This window comes from Schistocerca serialis, chromosome 10 (genome assembly GCF_023864345.2).
Source record: "Schistocerca serialis cubense isolate TAMUIC-IGC-003099 chromosome 10, iqSchSeri2.2, whole genome shotgun sequence".
Lineage (NCBI taxonomy): Eukaryota > Metazoa > Arthropoda > Insecta > Orthoptera > Acrididae > Schistocerca > Schistocerca serialis.
In genome coordinates this window covers 149,217,102-149,239,642 of record NC_064647.1, presented here as the reverse complement: position 1 = coordinate 149,239,642, position 22,541 = coordinate 149,217,102, and the positions used below count along the sequence as shown (strand labels likewise).

Here is a 22,541-nt window from a genome sequence, read left to right as displayed (position 1 = left end):
TTAGAGCAACATCAGCCTCTGTTCATGTGCTTTGTAGACCTGGGAAAAGCATTCGACCGAGTCCCACGGGAAGCTCTCTGGATTATACAAAAGAAAACCGGCTGCCCTGACAAAATTATTAAGTTGATTAGACAGTTTCATAACAACATGACGGAAAAAATCCGCCATGATAACGAGCTTTCAGACCAGTTTCCCGTGACATGCGGTGTAAAAGAAGGCTGTGTACTGGCTCCCACACTCTTCTCACTTTATTTCGCAGCTATTATGAGAGACGCGACCAAAGCCTGCAGTGGTCAAATGGGTCTTGACTCGAGAACAGACAAAAGTGTCTTCAACATCTCTCGCCTCAGTAGAAGCCGCGTAAACAAAGTTTCTATCTTAGAAATTCTTTACGCGGATGACGTATGCACGATGGCTAGTTCTCCTGAATCTCTCCAAACATACATGAACCTGCTAAATGACTCCTGCAGAAGATTTGGTGTAGTCATAAGCATCACGAAGACGCAATTCCTTCAGCAACCACTTTGGGGCTCCAATACAGACGACTGCAGTATTAAGTTGGACAGAAAACATTTGGAAAAACGTGTCACACTTTAAATATCTAGCTAACCAAATTAGAAGCGACAACAGTCTGACAACAGAAATTACAGCTCGTATAGCCAATGCAGCCTCAGTTTTCGGCGGACTGAATCACATGATCTCAGTCTACAAACTAAAATTGCCGTCTACAAAGCAATAATATAACTAACTTTACTCTACGCCTCGGAAACCTGGTGCTGTTATAAAGCTGACATTAGGAGGCTAGACATCTTTCATCTTCGCTGTCAGATATCAATTCTCCGCATGAAATGGGAAGACCGTGCTCCAAATACGGAGATCTTGCGTCGCGTAAAACTGCCTGGCATTGAAGCTCTCTTAATGAAACACCAGCTGAGATGGAGTGACCATATCATTCGCATGGACGACAGTAGACCTCCCAGAGCGGTATTCTACTTAGAGCTTTCGTGTGGAAAGCGGCGGCAAGGTGGCCAACACCTGCGATATAAAGACACTATCAAACGCCACCTCACAGCCTGTTACATTCCGAGCAAACGTTGGGAGAAGCTTGCATTGCACCGGTCAGAGTGGCGCTCAACTGTACACAAGAGTGTGGAACAATTCAAGAATATCCGCCTAAAGAACCTGGACGATAAACGAAAGCTCTGCAATTGTAATCCCAAGCCCAATTACATCTATACGTATAACCCCACTGGGCAACTGTATTGCACTTTGTGCCACCAGATCTTCAAAGTAAAGCTTGGTTTTGCAAGCCACCACTGAGCCCGCCAGAATACGGACTAGACAGACGGAACCGCTGTCGCTGGACACGGCGAGGAGGACATGATGATGATAATGCAGAAAGGTTTTGCCATTTCCTTCCGAAATTAGTAGAATGTTGCGGTCATCTGGTGCCACGAGCGACCCTCTGACACATATAGGCTACGGAGGGTAGGGCTACACAATGCCAATCCCAAAACAGACAGTGTGAGTCGAAAGACCCCGGCCCCTACAAACAGTTTAACATCGATTACAAACAATAGCGAGTTTTCCACATTTTTCTTTCTTTTTTTTTTTTTTTTTGTTTTCATTTTTTTTTTTTTTCATTTATTGAATTTCAATTCCCCCCGAAGGGGGCGGGCTGGCAGCAGCTTAGTATGCCGCTCTTCAGCCGACAGATTTTGTGACAAAGATCAAGAGAACAAATAATAAAAAACAGGCGATAAAATCGGAGACTTTGAGAGTAACAAGGCGAAAAGAAATCGTGGAACTTAAACCAACAACACAGGGATGATGACGCTAATAAAAATACATACGAAGCAGACAGGGAAAACAATAGACAATTAAAAAAACACGGCGACAGTCTGGATTCTGTTCGCAAAGGACATAAAATTCACACCGAGCGACAGCATGGTTTCTGTTCGCAACACGAGAAAGACAAACAACACTGAATAGTCACTGGAACACTGCACTAAAAAGTTGGCAAATGTGACACCACAGTCGAGAGCAGGTGGGGGGAAACTGGACAGAAGATGGGAAAACAAAAAAGGGAGAAAGGAGAGTGAAAGCGAAGGGGGGGGGAGCCGGGAAAGGAGCTGAAGGAGGATGAGGACCCATAAGAGGGGTGGAGGGCAGACGCGACAGGGAGTGGGGTAGGTAGAGGAGGGGAATACAAAAGGACTGGGAGGGAGAAGGGAGGTAGGGAGAGGTTTAGTGGAGAGAAAACAGGACGGAAGGGAGGGGGGAAAGAGGGAGCCCAGGGAAAGGACAGAGGAAAGGAGGGGGATTGAGGATCAGAGTTGATAGGAAGGATAAATGGAGGGAGAGAGGGCATCATCCGGGAGGGGGAGTTGACGGAAGCCACCTTGGGAAACACATTTTTCTTCATTTATTTACTCCTGTATGTATTTATTTCTCATGATAAAGTTAGGGCATTCATACACTCCCTTACATACAACCGAATACTCTTACTGAGTATACAACATGCGTAGTACATGAGCAATTCGCAGTGATAATAATCATACTACGAGGTGCATTCAAGTTCTAAGGCCTCTGATTTTTTTTCTCCGGACTGGAAAGAGATAGAAACATGCCCATTGTTTTAAAATGAGGCCGCGTTCATTGTCAATACGTCCCAGAGATGGCAGCACGTACGGCAGATGGAAATTTACCGTCAGCGGCGAGAATGAGAACTGTTCTAAATACTTAAAATGGCGACGTTTTCCTTACTTGAACAGCGTGCAATCATTTGTTTTCTGAATTTGCGTGGTGTGAAACCAATTGAAATTTATCGACAGTTGAAGGAGACATGTGGTGATGGAGTTATGGATGTGTCGAAAGTGCGTTCATGGGTGTGACAGTTTAATGAAGGCAGAACATCGTGTGACAACAAACCGAAACAACCTCGGGCTCGCACAAGCCGGTCTGACGACATGATCGAGAAAGTGGAGAGAATTGTTTTGGGGGATCGCCGAATGATTGTTGAACAGATCGCCTCCAGAGTTGGCATTTCTGTGGGTTCTGTGCACATAATCCTGCATGACGACCTGAAAATGCGAAAAGTGTCATCCAGGTGAGTGCCACGAATGCTGACGGACGACCACATGGCTGCCCGTGTGGCATGTTGCCTAGCAATGTTGACGCACAACGACAGCATGAATGGAACTTTCTTTTCATCGGTTGTGACAATGGATGAGACGTGGATGCCATTTTCCAATCCAGAAACAAACCGCCAGTCAGCTGAATGGAAGCACACAGATTCACCGCCACCAAAAAAATTTTGGGTAACCGCCATTGCGTTCCAAAGGGCACTACGGTAACAGGTGCATATTACGAAAATGTTTTGAAGAACAAATTCCTTCCTACACTGCAACAAAAACGTCCAGTAAGGGCTGCACGTGTGCTGTTTCACCAAGACAACGCACCCGCACATCGAGCTAACGTTACGCAACAGTTTCCTCGTGATAACAACTTTGAAGTGATTCCTCATGCTCCCTACTCACCTGACCTGGCTGGAAGTGACTTTTGGCTTTTTCCAACAATGAAAGACACTCTCCGTGGCTGCACATTCACCAGCCGTGCTGCTATTGCCTCAGCGATTTTCCAGTGGTCAAAACAGACTCCTAAAGAAGCCTTCGCCCCTGCCATGGAATCATGGCGTCAGCGTCGTGAAAAATGTGTACGTCTGCAGGGCGATTACGTCGAGAAGTAACGCCAGTTTCATCGATTTCGGGTGAGTAGTTAATTAGAAAAAAAATCCGAGGCCTTAGAACTTGAATGCACCTCGTACTAATAATAGCAATAACAATAATAATGGATACCAAAACGAACACACGTTTCTCTTGATGCAAACTTACTTTCTTAGAAATATGGTTTCTATTGTTGTTACTGTGAACGATTATAACCTCAAAAAAAATCGTGTTTTACGTAATTAAGAATTTAAAAAATCATTAAATTTAAAAAGGCCGGATCTGCTTACATGTATCACACGAGTGTTAGCTGAAATTACTGGTGACTTTGCATACTTTTTTCCGACAATGGTTTACTTATAAATTATCGAAACGCTTTAAAATTTTTAAGTAACAATGGAGAGGAATTTTGTGAATCCTGATAGAGAAAACTTTCCAAAATTTCATGCATTTACGGCTTACGCCCACATCATTCAGCAACGAAGTCAGCCTGTGTCCCTCTTGAGTGGAATTACGAGGAATAAAGAGCTGAGAGCAAGCGAGTTGTGGTAGCCAAGCAGCACCAGCACAGTAGGCCAGTGTGTTCGGTCAGAGGGTTAGCCGCCCTCTGTAATAAAAAAAACTCAGTGAGTGGATCAACGATGAACCTGAACGGGTGTCATGGGACGTCCATCCAGAACAAATGCAACGAACAAAATGAGAACAAAAAAAGCTCTCCAACCTCAAACTGCTGGATACATAATTTTTTTTCCTCTTCCTGTTTGTAGCACATTCTGACACTTGATTGTCAAAGAAGTATTTTTCTGAAATATTCGTTGTTATGTACACATAAGAGCGCACTTTCTCATTAACGAGTATCTTCGGTTCCGTGACTCCCGTATGTTTAAAAAATGAAAGATGAAATTGCTGTGAGTGAAACAACTGATAGCGACATTTATACTACTTCTTGTCAGAAATAGTTCACCATTTTTTTCGGAATACGTACCAACTTCAGAGTGTATGGTCAGACAGGAATCTAAGAGCACAACTTAAATTACTGTAAATGAAACCAGCAGCAAATGTCTTTATACTCTTGCTTGTCACAAGTATTTATCTGCTATCGAATCCTTAACAATAGTAGACAGACTATACCAGGATATATCAAACATTGTGATTCATCAGATGCATATTATAAACTACGACGAACTTCAATAGCTGCGCTCGCCACACGCTCTGGAAAAGGCGTTTTTTAAATTTTGTTTTCAAGAACCAAATCGTTGTTGTATCATATAAGGAAGTAGGCTACTTCATCGTTTGGATCTGTAGGAGCGACTTTCTATGCATCTTCTTATTCCTCGACACTGTCTTAAAAATTTTTCGGGTTCATTGAGGTATGATCCGTCTATGCAACTAATTGAAGATGCCTCACAAATAAAAGAAGCGAAACACGTACGACAAATTTTTCGGGTTCTTTTACGGATATATTGTATTTGTACAGTGTGGTACTACACTCCGTTCCTAACGCATATTTCGAAATGTAAAAACCAAAATAATACGTTGATGTGAATGAGAATAAAATGACATAATGTGACATTTATGACAGTTTCCATAACATAGTCAGTATCCTACCGTTATCCTGCATTCATGGAAGCAAGTGGTCAGTGAAATTTGAACAGTATTACGTACTCTAACCACACTTTTCGGTGCTGTGAAGAATAGCGTACCTATGTCGACTGCTAGCCACTTCGGGTTCATGCCGCTGTGGCGCTGCAGAGAACATGCGCCAATGTGCGACAGATTGCTTTTGATTAGTTGGAGTGAGTAGAACTGACAACAGCATCTCGGTCCGCTAGGACCATTCGGCGTCACTTCCGAAATGCTTACAGAATAATGTTGGGGCTCTCCTTCGAAAACCTTTCGGTACTCTCGCATACCGAACTGATCGGCAAAATGGCGAAAACATGCAGAATAGGGCCCTAAGTCGTCGGAGGGCAAAGCAGAGGTGAGCTGACTGCCACAGACATAAGCAGCAACCACTGCTGAGCACTGCAGAGCGTCACTCAGTGTCCCAGCTGACTCCGGCTCTGCAACATGCAGGTCTCCGTTGCCAAAAGGTCCCATTAATCTATTCGCGATGGTCAGCGGCACTCCAGCCACTCCATCCCGTCACTACACGTTCTGCAACCACTGCCCCACAGACAAACGTCTGTGTAATCTGTCAGTAGGAAACTCTCAAGACCCTTATCGACATTTCCCAAAGTCCATAACATGTTGATAAACTAAATGTACAAGTCCTTTGGACATTCTCTTGTGTGATCTTTCCCTGGATAATTCCAGTAGCGTCAGAAACACGCAATAGCCATCATGTACTCACACCGTTCTTCTTTTGTAGGTATGTCTTTCTGTACTGAAACAACCTCACATGAGAATGAAATTCAAAACATATCATACAGGTATAAAAATACCCAAATATGATTTTTAAAAAACATTATATCTACCATTCACTGTAAAAATTATTTATTTTCACAACTGCAATTTCGGTCTTATGGGCATAATCAAGTTTTATACAGCAAAAGATGAAAAATGAAGAACACAAGACATATGTAGAATGGCTCTATTGTGCCATCTGTATGGCAGTTAAGTTTCAAAAATGCTAAAAATAACACGTCTCTTACACTATGCATCAGTAGGTGTCAAAATTTACGTATCCTCAGACATGCATACAGCTCATCATCCTATCTGTATGTTGAGTTTTCTAACTCTGAGACGATATCAACTTTAAACAAGCGCGAGGATCGTAAAAATGGGATAAAATACATTTACTATTACCGATGTTCACATATAGTTCAAATGGCTCTAAGCACTATAGGACTTAGCATGTGAGGTCATCAGTCCCCTAGACTTAGAACTGCTTAAACCTAACTAACTTAAGGACATCAAACACATCCATGCTCGAGGCAGGATTCGAACCTGCGACCCTAGCAGCAGCGCGGTTCCGGACTGAAGCGCCTTGAGCCGCTCGACCACAGCGGCCGGCGATATTCACATATTTAACACGAATTCCATCAAATCACTGTCCATGTACACAGTTTACGTAACTGAGGCAATCGGTGGGAGAAAATACTTACTCTTAGCTCTCATCTGTGATTGTACATCTCAGAGTAAACGATCGATATCAGAATATCTTAATATCATGTTTATACTCGTTAACAGAATTTGACAATCTGTATTATGATACAGTGATATGGCGTAAGGAGATATGATACGAAATTTATTTATTATGATCTGGGGCAATGGTACATATGGTACCGATCATAAAGTACTTGCAGTAGCCTGGATGGTCATAAAAGCAAGGCAAGAATAATCGCACATATCATCTTACATGTGTGTACACTGTAACATAAAAATGTATGGCCGGCCGCTGTGGCCGAGCGGTTCAAGGCGCTTAAGTCCGGAACCGCGCTGCTGCTACGGTCGCAGGTTCGAATCCTGCCTCGGGTATGGATGTGTGTGATGACCTTAGGTTAGTTACGTTTAAATAGTTTTAAGTCTAGGGGACTGATGACCTCAGATGTTAAGTCCCATAGTGCTTAGAGCCATTTGAACCAATTTTTGAAAAATCTGTGGGGGTGCACATGATTGGCCGCGCAGGGTAGCCGTGCGGTGTAAGGCGTCTTGTCAGGTCTCGCGCGGCTCCCCTCGCCGGAGGTTCGAGTCCTCCCTTCGTCATGGGTTGTGTGTGTTGTCCTTAGTGTAAGTTAGTTTAATTTAGATTAAGTAGTGTGTAAGCCTAGGGACCGATGACCCGGCAGTTTGGTCCCATAGTCCTTACCACAACTTTCCTTTGCGCATGATTTTTGCTTGTTTTCATATAAAACAATACAGCTCACTGGAAATGTAGTAAGCACTATGCATATTGTAAAACTAGGATACACAGGCGCCTGTACAAATCTTTACATCCTCTGCGTATCACTAAGTCAGAATCAAACAGACAAACTACGCATCCTCAGGTATGCTACCTTCCATTATTAGCTAGTAAAACTGACCAGAAACTATCTAAAACTCTCTTATTTCTAAAATCTGTCTAATCGCTAAGCGAGTCGTGTGGGTGATTTTTGAAGCAGTTGCATATTTCCATTTCTTCAATGATGTTGATACTTTGACTCTCATGCAATGTTTGAACAATTTTTATGATTGAATGTACGTTAGGTGATGGTATTCCTCTCGCTCCACCTGACGTGCCCTTTGAATGTATCACTGTAGTATGAGCTGTGCAACATCACTCCAAGGCATCTATACTGTAACTCTTACTATTACTGACAATGTACAGGGTGTTTAAAAAATGACCGGTATATTTGAAACGGCAATAAAAACTAAACGAGCAGCGATAGAAATACACCGTTTGTTGCAATATGCTTGGGACAACAGTACATTTTCAGGCGGACAAACTTTCGAAATTACAGTAGTTACAATTTTCAACAACAGATGGCGCTGCATGTGATGTGAAAGATATAGAAGACAACGCAGTCTGTGGGTGCGCCATTCTGTACGTCGTCTTTCTGCTGTAAGCGTGTGCTGTTCACAACGTGCAAGTGTGCTGTAGACAACATGATTTATTCCTTAGAACAGAGGATATTTCTGGTGTTGGAATTCCACCGCCTAGAACACAGTGTTGTTGCAACAAGACGAAGTTTTCAACGGAGGTTTAATGTAACCAAAGGACCGAAAAGCGATACAATAAAGGATCTGTTTGAAAAATTTCAACGGACTGGGAACGTGACGGATGAACGTGCTGGAAAGGTAGGGCGACCGTATACGGCAACCACAGAGGGCAACGTGCAGCTAGTGCAGCAGGTGATCCAACAGCGGCCTCGGGTTTCCGTTCGCCGTGTTGCAGCTGCGGTCCAAATGACGCCAACGTCCACGTACCGTCTCATGCGCCAGAGTTTACACCTCTATCCATACAAAATTCAAACGCGGCAACCCCTCAGCGCCGCTACCATTGCTGCACGAGAGACATTCGCTAACGATATAGTGCACAGGATTGATGACGGCGATATGCATGTGGGCAGCATTTGGTTTACTGACGAAGCTTATTTTTACCTGGACGGCTTCGTCAATAAACAGAACTGGCGCATATGGGGAACCGAAAAGCCCCATGTTGCAGTCCCATCGTCCCTGCATCCTCAAAAAGTACTGGTCTGGGCCGCCATTTCTTCCAAAGGAATCATTGGCCCATTTTTCAGATCCGAAACGATTACTGCATCACGCTATCTGGACATTCTTCGTGAATTTGTGGCGGTACAAACTGCCTTAGACGACACTGCGAACACCTCGTGGTTTATGCAAGATGGTGCCCGGCCACATCGCACGGCCGACGTCTTTAATTTCCTGAATGAATATTTCGATGATCGTGTGATTGCTTTGGGCTATCCGAAACATACAGGAGGCGGCGTGGATTGGCCTCCCTATTCGCCAGACATGAACCCCTGTGACTTCTTTCTGTGGGGACACTTGAAAGACCAGGTGTACCGCCAGAATCCAGAAACAATTGAACAGCTGAAGCAGTACATCTCATCTGCATGTGAAGCCATTCCGCCAGACACGTTGTCAAAGGTTTCGGGTAATTTCATTCAGAGACTACGCCATATTATTGCTACGCATGGTGGATATGTGGAAAATATCGTACTATAGAGTTTCCCAGACCGCAGCGCCATCTGTTGTTGAAAATTGTAACTACCGTAATTTCGAAAGTTTGTCCGCCTGAAAATGTACTGTTGTCCCAAGCATATTGCAACAAACGGTGTATTTCTATCGCTGCTCGTTTAGTTTTTATTGCCATTTCAAATATACCGGTCATTTTTGAAACACCCTGTATATCGATCTAGCTTCAAAGAGCAGATTCTGCTTTCACACAGTGTGTGAGCTGGTGTAGGCAGAAAGTGAAAGCTGTGCTGCTACAGAAATCTGATCAACTGGCTTGTTCACTAGTCTGTCTTCTTCTCTAGATCTCCAGGTCCTGCGGAAGGTCTACCTGGAACAGCTCTCCAGCTACTATCGAGACTTCGCACAGCTGTTCTCAGTCGGTGTGACGCATCTCTCTCGTCTGTTCATTCCCCTCGCATTCGAATACATGGTAAGTGGTGTTTTATCTCTTCTTTTAAGCTGTGTTGTATGCACGAGGGGTGAGAAAACGACACACAACACCCGATCAGTTCTCGGAGTTTGTTTCCTGGTTTACCTGGCTCATGCTGTAGCTATCTTAGGTTCTCCGGCTGTGATGTTAGACAACCCCTACCTCTACTTTTGTGAGCCTTGTGGGATTATTACGCAGGGAGCCTAAGCTCAGAACAGTTAAGGACAGGGAAGAAAATCGTCTGTACCTTTTTTCCCGTATTTTCTCAGAACTCCCTAAACACTTTTGGGAAACTTTGCATCAGATGCTACTTTACAAGCCTAAGCCTGTTGAGTACATATTTAGTGGATATTGGCCTAGATTCTACTATCTGGTATCTTATGTCACCATCTGCAACTTTGGTTATTTAGAATGTGTTATTCCTATTGGAAGGAGGGTGGGAGAGCGCCAGAGTAATTACAGTATTTAATAAGGCGGCAGAGAAGTAAATTTTTGTGCACTGATATGGACACTGTCATGGACAATACCATGAGGATAGCTCGTCAAGGGCGAACAGAAGGTGATTTAAAAATCTCAGCATATGCAGCTGTTGTGTTGATATGGAAGGACAAAGAGCAGAAATTGGAAGAACAACTACTCGTAGATACATGCCAGTTGCTAACTGAACAAGGAAGCATGGGAATAAGGTAAACATAAAATGAGGTAATGAAAATCAGCATATAAAATGAAAAACAAAATAAAGGATGTGAGTTGTAATGAAAAAATCTATTAAGTAAATAGATGTTTTCAAATATCTAGGAAGTAAGTTAACCAGATGTTGACTGGAATACTCTTTCAAATTCTAAAGGTGGCAGGGGTAAAATACAGGGAGCGAAAGGCTATTTAGAATTTGTATAGAAACCAGATGGCAGTTATAAGAGTCGAGGGGCATGAAAGGGAAGCAGTGGTTGGGAAGGGAGTGAGAAAGGGTTGTAGCCTCTCCCAAATGTTATTCAATCTGTATATTGAGCAAGCAGTAAAGGAAACAAAAGAAAAATTCGGAGTAGGAATTAAAATCCTTGGAGAAGAAATAAAAACTCTGAGGTTCACCGATGACATTATAATTCTGTCACAGACAGCAAAGGACTTGGAAGAGCAGTTGAACGTAATGGACAGTGTCTAGAAAGGCGGATATAAGATAAACACAACAAAAGCAAAACGAGGATAATGGAATGTAGTCGAATTAAATCGGGTGATGTTGAGGGTATTAGATTAGGAAATGAGACGCTTAAAGTAGCAAATGAGTTTTGCTATTTGGGGAGCAAAATAACTGATGACGGTCGAAGTAGAGAGGATAGAAAATGTAGACTGGCAATGGCAGGGAAAGCGATTTTGAAGAAGTGAAATTTGTTAACATCGAGTATAGATTTAAGTGTCAGGAAGTCGTTTCTGAAAGTATTTATATGGAGTGTAGTCATGTATGGAAGTAAAACATGGACGATAAATAGTTTGGACAAGAAGAGAATAGAAGCATTCGAAATGTGGTGCTAAAGAAGAATGCTGAAGATTAGATGGGTAGATCACATAACTAATGAGGACGTAGTGAACAGGATTGGAGAGAAGAGAAACTTGTGGCACAACTTCACTAGAAGAAGGGATCGGTTGGTAGGGCATATTCTGACGCATCAAGGGATTACCAATTTAGCATTGGAGGGCAGCGTGGAGGGTAAATATCGTAGAGGGAGACCAAGAGATGAATACCCTAAAGAGGTTCAGAAGGATGTAGATTGCAGCAGATACTGGGAGATGAAGAAGCTTGCACAGGATAGAATAGCATGGAGAGCTGCATCCTACCAGTCTCTGGACTGAAGACCATAACAACAACAAACAAGTTAACCCGGGCAGGAGCCACCGTACAAGAAATTTCTAACGGGATGTAAAATTGTTCAAAATATTTTTATCGTGTATCAGACATAATTAGGAATTGGAAAATACTTTCCAAAGCAATTATCGTGATATACACGTAATAATATCTGCCAGTTTTGAACTATGGAACAGTATTTTGGATCTGTACAAAGGAAGATCTGAGATGAATACAAGCTACAGAGATGTGCTTTCTACAAGGGATCATGGACACGATGAGAAGGAACAGTATAAGAAATGAAACAAAAGAAACACAATTCAGATCAATCGCCTAATTGGAATTATGGAGGAAAATAGAATGGAATAGTTTGGACATGTTGAAAGGATGTTAAAAAAAGACTACCAGGAAGAGCTCTGGAATGGGCAGAATCTTGAAGAAGACGAAATGGAGGACCAGGAACAATATGGAGAGACCAGGTAAAGGATGATGAGAATCGAAGAGAGTTACCGTGGTAGAAAATGGTAAACGACAGACTGTGGGAGGAAAGAGAAGGTAGGAACGAATTGTGTGTACAGCCTACGAAGGTAGGAACGTCTCAGGAAAAAGAGACGATGAGGATGCTCTAAAGGATATTCTTATCCCTTGCAGATCTAATGATCTTTTGTATTTTAATATACACTGAAGAGCCAAAGAAACTGATACACCTACCTAATATCGTTTAGGGCCCCGCGAGTACGGAGAAGTGCCGCAACACGACATGGCATGGACTCGACTAATGTCTTAAGTAGTGTCATCAAAAGTCCAATGTCGGTGCTGATGGGGACAGACGAGACGTAAAGCTTTGTGCCGTGCAGTCATCTAGGGTACAGGGGCCGGCTTTCGGCTCCGAAAGCCCATATCGATGATCTTTCGTTGAATGGTTCTCACGGTGACACTTGTTGATGGTCCAGCACTGAAATCTGCAGTTATTAGCGGAAGGGTTGCACGTCTTTCTGAACGATTTTCTTCAGTCGTCGATGGTCCCGTGGCGGCTGTTGTGGCCGAGCGGTTCCAAGCGCTTCAATCTGGAACCGCGCCACCGCTATGGTCGCAGGTTCGAATCCTGCCTCGGGAATGGAAGTTTGTGATGTCCTTAGGTCAGTTAGGTTTAAGTAATTCTAAGTTCTAGGAGTCTGATGACCTCAGATGTTAAGTCCCATAGTGCTCAGAGCCATTTTGATGGTCCTGTTCTCGCAGGATCTTTTTCCTGCTGCAGCGATGTCGGAGATCTGATGTTTTACCAGATTCCTGATATCTACGGTACACTCGTGAAATGGTCGTACGGGAAAATCCTCACTTCATCGCTACCTCGGAGATGCTGTATCTCTTTGCTCGTGCGCCGACTACAACACCACGCTCAAACTCACTTAAATCTTGATAACCTGTCTTTGTAACAGCAGTGATCGATCTAACAACTGCGCCAGACACTTGTTGTCTTAAATAGGAGTTGCAGACCACACCGCCGTATTCCTGCTGTTTACATACCTCTGTATTTGAATACGCATGCCTGTATCAGTTTCTTTGGCGTTTCAGGGTATATTCTTCAGCTGCTACCGACAATGCTAGAAGCACTAAAATTTTGTTTTACTTAAACTGCCAAGAAATGGCGTAAATTCATCAAATACATCTGACTTACTAGTAGTAGACATTCTATTGATACAGAATAATTCAACTCTTTAATGTATGAAAATTGTCCTTCGAAAATAGGACACTAAAATGTATTCTCTTAAAACTGTACGACAAATATTTGACAAAGGACATTTTTTAATAAATGGTTGTTGCTTTTCAAAATATGTTAACATCTTTATTAAGATTTTCTTGAATTTCATAAATCTGAAAAGATTTTGGACGTGAAAGTGACTGTAACAGTTTGATTTCGAAAGTGCTATACTGAGAACAAAATTCAGAAACATAAATCTCACAAATCTACCTGCTTTTATTGTAATTCCTTTATCATGGAGCCATAATGTCAGGATAAGTGATGAATATAACACATACCTATAGTATAGGTCCGATTTGTCTACAAACGTCAAACAATATCTAGTCTTGAAGGTTTCATTTACTCCAGAAATACCTGTAAGTAGCTATGAGTCGTATAAGATCCCCCACAATTTCTCTCCTGATACTGCAGTGCATTTCATTTTAAGACAGTCGGACCTTTCGAAGGCAGACAACTTAGAAACACATCACACCTGGCTAAAGTACTGCAACCGTTTGCCTACTGGGCATGACGAGTGTAACCGCCCTGTTAAATTGTTGGAAACTTACTCGCCGGTGTCGTAATTTTGAAATAAGAGATAATATGACTGTGGCTTAATAAATATTTCGCGTGAAGCGCCGTTGCGACACAGGCGAAGGTCAGTTGTGGAAATTAATGGTTCAAATGGCTCTAAGCACTATGGGGCTTAACATCTGAGGTCATCAGTCCCATAGACTTAGAAGTACTTAAACCTAACTAACCTAAGGACATTACACACACCCATGCCCGAGGCAGGATTCGAACCTGCGACCATAGCAGCAGCGCGGTTCCGGACTGAAGCGCCTAGAACCGCTCGGCCAATGAGGCCGGGGTGGAAACTAAGCCACTGAATATTATTTACTAAAGAATACACCTGACTGACTACACAAAATAAGAGGGCACTTGCATTCAAAAGTGACTGGTTAAAAATAAAAATCAATATCGCAAAGGAAATGGGTCATAAGTGTAGTTACGTCGGTACACACTCAGTTGTATGCGAACGTACGATCGGGATAGAGGCACGCGCGTTGTAAATACTATCTTTCCCCGTGGCCTGGATCAAAGGAATTGTGATTAAAATACATTTATTCATCTAAGAAAAAAAAATAATCGGACGTCGCAACTAAATGAAAAGGGAAATTGCAGGTTCTGAATGTCACGGCAAATAAATTGACATTGACATTGGCGGCCACGAGTGCCCGAATCATCGCTTTGGTTCGTTCCAAGATGCCTGGACACTTCCATTATTGAGAGCCCTTTGTGGTGTGCGTACTGTAAGACCTACGGTACACACACCATCAGATTGTTTGACTTGTCGCTCTAACGAAGTAGGCGAGTGTCAGCAATATGTCTCGTGGTGTTATAGTGGCGTGTTTATCTTCTGCCGTTAGGTCAGACGATGGAAATGCCACTTGCACGCTTAGAGTAGCAGATTGACAGTGACCAACTTTAAACAGAACTTGATTAATTTTGACACACATTTATTAAAATAATAAAAAGCATAGTTATTACGTAACTTGATTCTGGATGCTGTTTGCAATTGACAATCTGAAGTTCCTTTGGTCTTGGTACGTTAATCTTATTCTCACATATCTCTGATACTTGACAAAGTCTCTATACATTTATCTTCATGGCTATGTACAGGAATATGATAATCTTATTAGGCGCAGACTGAAACTTGACTATAGACTGGTACAGACTAATGCAGACTGGTGCAGACAAATGCAGACTGACTAATCGGAGGTCTGTACACTCGTTATAATACCTTGAGCGTTCAGGTATCACTGCACGAGTGTGATCCGCGAGGAGAAAAGGTTCTACGTTAGCAGCAATCTCATTGGCTGCGTTACATATTAATACACGGATCGGCGGAAGCAGAATTTGGTCCGTCTCTAAGAAAGCGCCATCTCGTAGTGCGGAGACGAACGAGCGCTGCGCCTGCGCTGTTGTGCTTAGCGGGGCGCGCTCTAGTGGGAAAGTTGTGTACGCGCTGACTACGCGTAACTATGTACGCAACACCCTTCTTGGCACAAAGTAACAAAGTAGACGTGTTCAAACCGCGGTATTGACCGCTAGGCATGGTTGAACTGCAGGCAATACGAGCCGTATACCTCCTTCCTGGTGGAATGACTGGAACTGATCGGCTGTCTGATTCCCTCTGACTAATATGGGCTGTTCATGCATGAGGGGTTTAGTGACAGTCAAAAGGACTGTGTCTGCGATACGGTATCCACAGTCAACGTTGGTCTTCAGGAATTCTGGGAACTGGGGTGATGCAAAACTTTTTTTGATGTGTGCATCCTGAAACTGACATTGGCAGCCACGAATGGAAAGAGATGAACACATTCACGTACCTCTATTGTTGAGCAGCGCCGTTGTGAAGATGTTCGCCTCTATCTAAATTCCCCATATAAAATTAAAACAATACTAATCTTCCAGAGCTGCGGGAGGTGGAATACATGGTATCGTAAATCAGATAATCATATTGTTCATAAATTGCTTTCATTGTATAATACAATTTCACTTTAAAACTACACAGCACGTCTTATCACCAGGACACGAGAACAATGAAAGGTAACAAACACTAAAACTAATTAACGAAGAGAGTAAAGCTTCTTTTGTCAGTCAGTGTTAAACAGTTTTCAATTTAATCTTTGGTATGAGAGTCGAATAATTATCTAAACATTTATTTTAAAAAAATGATTAACTTCCTTTAAACGGGCCTGTGATTAACTGTCACACAGAAGAAATAACCATAGAGGTATCAATCCTCTCCTTTTTAATGACCAACAACTCACAAAACTTCTCTTCCTATCAACATTAATCATAGGAACTATCCTGTCCATTTCATCAAATTCCGGATTTGGGGTTTGAATAGGACTTGAGATCAACTTACTTTCATTTATTCCGCTTCTAACAAGAAATAAAAATATAATGATAAATGAATCATCAATTAAATAGTTTATTGTCCGAGCAATTTCATCGACGACAACGCAGGATGACGTCTGTTGACTTGATTCATTAATCTGCAAACACTAGAACATGACTGATTCTATCTTCCTCATTCACAATGATATGATTCATATAACAAATCCCATTTATTGCAGAGAAGCCAAAGTGTGTACTGTATCGTCGGCTATGAGTTACACCACGTGATGATTGTTATAACTTCCTTTGTATTATGTCTGCACGCTAAACAACAATTCAAGCAAATTGTATTAATGGAGATTATTGCAGTAAGTTCAAAAAATGGTTCAAATTGCTCTAAGCACTATGGGATATAACATCAGTCCTTTAGACTTAGAACTACTTAAACCTAACCAATCTAAGGACATCACACACACCCATGTCCGAGGCAGGATTAGAACCTGCGGCCGTAGTAGCAGTGCGGTTCCAGACTGAAGCGCCTAGAACCGCTCGGCCACAGCGGCCGGCTGCAGTAAGTTAAACTGATAATACTTAACTTTGCATATTCACAAATGGCGACATGTAAATAATCATTGTCCTTTGGTGTATACAATTTCAGTGCAAGCAAAACAATACAATTCACTCAAAAAATGTTTAAATGTGTGTGAAATCTTATGGGAGTTAACTGCTAAGGTCATCAGTCCCTAAGCTTACGCTCTACTTAACCTAAACTATCCTAAGGACAAACACACACACCCATGCCCGAGGCAGGACTCGAACCTCCGCCGGGACCACATAATTCACTGCTGTAGCGTTTGTATGACGTCTCCTCTTCCACTCCGCCCTCGGCTATTTTTTTTTCTTTATTGATTTTCAATTCCCCCCGAAGGGGGCGGGCTGGCAGCAGCTTACTACGCTGCTCTACAGCCTACAGACGTTTTTTTAAATAAAGGAAGAAGAAAGAAACAAGAAAAAACAGGCGATAAAATGGTGATTTAAAGTGTAAAATGGCGTAAAATTGCGGAAAGTTAAAACAGAAAGCAAAAGGGGTTGGCAATGTAGATAAAATACACAGGAATCAGACAAGTAACATAGTAAACACACAATTAAAAAACATGGCGACAGTCTGGTTTCTGTTCGCAAGAGATAAAAGGCACATCCAGCGACAGTATGATGACCGTTCGCAACAAGTCCCAAAAAACACAAGGAACACTCACTGTAAAATACGCACTGTAGAATACTCACTGTAGAACACTGCACGAAAGTGGCAGCACAAAGACGACACTCCCGAGCCAAAGGCAGATGGGCCCTCGGCTAGGCGGCGAGGCGCTTATATTCTCTTCGTGTAGAGGTCGCTCCTTTCTCGGTGTCGGTGTCGTTCTAGAGAGGGGTCTGCCAGCGTGCTATTGGCTGACGTTGTCTCACAGCCCTCTCTGCTCTTCCGTTCTCGATCGTCGCGCCGGCGCTTGTCGTTACGCCGGAAAACCTTGCACACAGTGTGATACTTCAGTGGACGCAGGAGAGAGGAACAGATACTGTTCCTGAACAGATAATTCAGATAATAATTTATTCTACGTCTAATATCAAATTGTAAAAATAATACATAATTGTGTTTCTCGTCTGTGTTATGAAAGCAATATATGAAGACTTACCTAGTGGCTTGCTACGCCTAACGCAAGAAAGGATTTTCTGTTGGGGTTGTCTCCCTTAGCCTTTGGAGTTTCTCCTCCACCACAAGTCAGTGGTTCCCTTCTCATTTAATCCCCAGAAAGGAGGCTTGCCTCTTCTGCCAGCTACAACATTCTGAAGTGTTTCTTCTCTGCTGTCGCTACCATTAAGGTCTTCACCCGTAACCCTGGGCATGGGTTCCGTGTTATACCCCAAGGGGCTGGGTCCCTGCCTGATCTCAGCCATCCTGTGACTCCGACTTACTAAAGTGTAGGATGCCCTCCCCCGTGACGAGATGCACCAGACAGGTATTACCCCAGTGGAGGAATAGAGAAGGGGTTCCTTCCTCCCTGGAGCCGGGTTAATGATCATGTATGGTGCTACAATGAAAGAGACAAAAGGATCAACGAAAATATTACTTTGAATGGAGAACCACTCAAAATGGTAGTACAGTTTCACTTATTTAGGGAATGAAATATGTAGTAATGGAAGAATAACCAACAAAATTAATAGGAGGTTACAGAGGGGAGGCAATTTTTACCATCAATAAAACACCTGATTTGGAACAAGGAAGTTTCAGAAAAAGCAAAACTCCTTATGTATAAGAGTTATTACTTCCCTATTGTCATCTATGGAGGAGAAACATGGACAGTGACAGAAACGGACTGGAGCAGACTGCAAGCAGGGGAAATGAAATTTCTCACAGCAGTTAAGGGAAAAACAAGAATGGACAGAGTAAGGAATATAGACATTAACAAGGACCTTATGGGAGAAGAAATTGAAAGAAAGAGATTAAGATGGTATGGGTATGTTAAGAGGATGCGTGTACAGAGACTCCCCAAAATTACAGAAGAACTAAAGATGGATGGAAAAAGACCTAGAGGGCGCCAAAGAACACGGTGGAAAACGGGAGTGAGAATATCTGTGGAAAGGAGAGGTGTGAGCTGGCAGCAAGTGGAGGAAGAAAAGTGATGAGAACACCAAGCCAAATCGAGAGGACTTGTCAGCACCCAGACCCGGCAGTAGCTGGAGCGGGATCCGGATATAGATAGATACAATTGTGTTTCTGTAGTTGCAGAGTCAGTTGCTAACAATAGATTTTAATGTAGAAATATATACGTATAGAAAAGTTTTGTAAATCTGTCACTCTTCAGTACAGTGTTTACTCAGAAGATGTCGAGGCCCGGCCACTGCGAAAGTTTGTAAATGTTATTCAGCTGACAAACACACAAGAAAGGCTAAGAGTATGGATGTTCACACTTAAGTACACCAGTGGCTGGAGGTCCAGAGAGGGGATGCTTGCGTCTCATTGGCAGCGGCGCAGTCCTTCGTGGCAGGCGATACCCTATGCCACGGTGGTGACTGTAGGAAGCACAGCAGCATAGCTGGCGGAGCACGTGTTTGAATGTGCAGCCGACCGGATAGCGGCCGATACCGCACCCCTCCCCACCAAACTTGGAGGGTAGAGTGAGAGGTTCAAAATGGTTCGAATGGCTCTACTATGGGACTTAACATCTGAGGTCATCAGTCCCCTACACTTAGAACTACTTAAAACTAACTAACCTAAGGACATCACACACATCCATGCCTGAGGCCGGATTCGAACCTGCGACCATAGCGGTCGCGCGGTTCCAGACTGAAGCGCCTAGAACCGCTCGGCCACAGGGGCCGGCACAGTGAGAGGCCTGTGCCGTGGGTAGTCATGAGGATGGTTGCTTGGCTGGAAGCAGAACAACCCGCGTCCCGACATTCGTCTTGTAACCATCAGGGAAACTGCCCCGAGAAACCAGGTGCAAGACGCAGCATGGAGGGTGCTTCAGAGGGTACCAGCGACTAGTCAACGGTGACGGCGTCGATGTCCACGAGAGAGGTGACCTGCAGCGTCGCAGGTGGGCAGGTGGACACTTCCATTGGTTAGACAGCCCCAGGTGGAGGCGCCTGCTCGGGAAGCTGTGAAGGAGGCTGTGTTGCGGCAGACAGATGTGGCTGCGTCACGGCAGCCAGACGTCGTGAAGAAATCGGAAACACTTTGATCTACTGCAGGATCACTGAATTCATGCAGCCCTAGCTGATTTTGGTGGAGTCCAGAACCACGTGGCTGCTACAGTAGCAGTTTCAAATCCTGTCTCAGGCATGGATGTGTGTGATGTCCTTAGGTTAGTTAGGTTGAAGTAGTTTTAAGCCCTGGGGACTGATGACCTCATATGTTAAGTCCCATAGTGCTCAGAGCAATTTGTTCTATTTTTTGATTTTGGTGGCACTGATGCATGCCTGTGCTGCACTTTGCCAGCTGGTCCGAGGATATCGCCAGATTCCCATAAATGTTTCTAGTTCTACACTCCATGTTGAATTCTGACGTTTCGATGAAACTTCCCAGTTACATCTGAAGCTGGAGCAGAGCAGTAAGGAGGAAACAGGTGCAGCAAGATCCGATGGCCTTTCCTGTGCAAAACGTACTGGTGGCCACTGGTTTGGGAGGCATGCAGTTTGTCCTTACACCAAACAAGGCTGTTGCAGCTGTTGAGACCAGCGTCATGGCTAAATGAGATCGCATCTGTGAACAAGACAGTCTGTGTAAAGTTTGACCCTACAGCACTGCGGTGGATACTCCACTGACAGAACTGAATGTGAGGTTCAAAATCAGTTTGTCCCAGTGCTTGCACATGCTCCTTATGACAGAGGTGTAATACTTCTTACATCAGTACTCTCCAAGAGCAAGCTGACGGGTACTTAATAATGAGTGGTTGGCCACATGATCCAACACTATCTCCTCAAAAAAATGGTTCCATTGGCTCTGAGCACTATGGGACTTCTGAGGTCATCAGTCCCCTAGAACTTAGAACTACTTAAACCTAACTAACCTAAGGACATCACACACATCCATGCCCAAGGCAGTATTCGAACCTGCGACCGTAGCAGCAGTGAGGTTCTAGGCTGTAGCGCCTAGAACCGCTCGGCCACCTCGGCCGGCTATCTCCTCAAAGTCTGGTGTACAGACATAGGCGGGAACCTTCTCTGTAGTGTGGATGACATTGTCTCTCAAGCTGGTACCCACAGTGGTGAACTTCATACAGTTAAGATGAAAGCATTCTCTGTACGTTTATGTTGCTATACAGGGACTATATCCTGCTGCACCATACATTAAATGTGTATCTCCAACTATCATGACAAGTAATGTTCCATCTTTGACTACATGTCATAGACGACACTAACACACCTCGGCATGGTTACATAACAGGCTGTGTGGTGTAATGGACAACTGACAATAGGGATAGCAGTGTGTGTGCGGCAAAGGCTAATGCGCTAGCGTGATACGTGCGATCATCACGTGACAAATGTGTCGTGAGCGAACTTGTGTCTGGTGACCAGTGGTGCACCCTATTAATCACCCGCTGGCTGTTCCAGTGTACAACACATGCCTGGGATCTTTGTGAGAGTGTGGCAGAACTGCATGCACCACTTCAATATATGCACTGAGACTGCTGTCGTCGCCTTCGACAATAGCTATGAGCTACAATGTTGGTATGTACGAGGTGCATTCAAGTTCTAAGGCCTCCAATTTTTTTTCTAATTAACTACTCACCCGAAATCGATGAAACTGGTGTTACTTCTCGACGTAATCGCACTGCAGACGTACACATTTTTCACAACGCTGACGCCATGATTCCATGGCAGGGGCGAAGGCTTCTTTAGGAGTCTGTTTTGACGACTGGAAAATCGCTGAGGTAATAGCAGCACGGCTGGTGAATGTGCGGCCACGGAGAGTGTCTTTCATTGTTGGAAAAAGCCAAAAGTCACTAGGAGCCAGGTCAGGTGAGTAGAGAGCATGAGGAATCACTTCAAAGTTGTTATCACGAAGAAACTGTTGCATAACGTTAGCTCGATGTGCGGGTGCGTTGTCTTGGTGAAACAGCACACGCACAGCCCTTCCCGGACGTTTTTGTTGCAGTGCAGTGAGGAATTTGTTCTTCAAAACATTTTCGTAGGATGCACCTGTTACCGTAGTGCCCTTTGGAATGCAACGGGTAAGGATTACGCCCTCGCTGTCCCAGAACATGGACACCATCATTTCTTCAGCACTGGCGGTTACCCGAAATATTTTTGGTGGCGGTGAATCTGCGTGCTTCCATTCAGCTGACTGGCGCTTTGTTTCTGGATTGAAAAATGGCATCCACGTCTCATCAATTGTCACAACCGACGAAAAGAAAGTCCCATTCGTGCTGTCGTTGCGCGTCAACATTGCTTGGCAACATGCCACACGGGCAGCCTTGTGGTCGTCCGTCAGCATTCGTGGCACCCACCTGGATGACACTTTTCGCATTTTCAGGTCGTCATGCAGGATTGTGTGCACAGAACCCACAGAAATGCCAACTCTGGAGGCGATCTGTTCAACAGTCATTCGGTGATCCCCCAAAACAATCCTCTCCACTTTCTCGATCGTGTCGTCAGACCGGCTTGTGCGAGCCCGAGGTTGTTTCGGTTTGTTGTCACACGATGTTCTGCCTT

At 43.7% G+C, this 22,541-nt stretch overlaps 1 protein-coding gene across 1 annotated transcript in view; it reads left to right on the top strand.

Annotated features, from left to right (window-relative positions):
- Nucleotides 1-22,541, top strand: part of LOC126425269 (uncharacterized) — a 133,956-nt gene that overhangs the window by 40,925 nt on the left and 70,490 nt on the right. Inside the window, exon 4 of the mRNA XM_050088237.1 lies at nucleotides 9,713-9,840. Coding sequence (XP_049944194.1) covers nucleotides 9,713-9,840 — 128 coding nt within the window. The remainder of the gene's footprint in view (nucleotides 1-9,712; nucleotides 9,841-22,541) is intronic.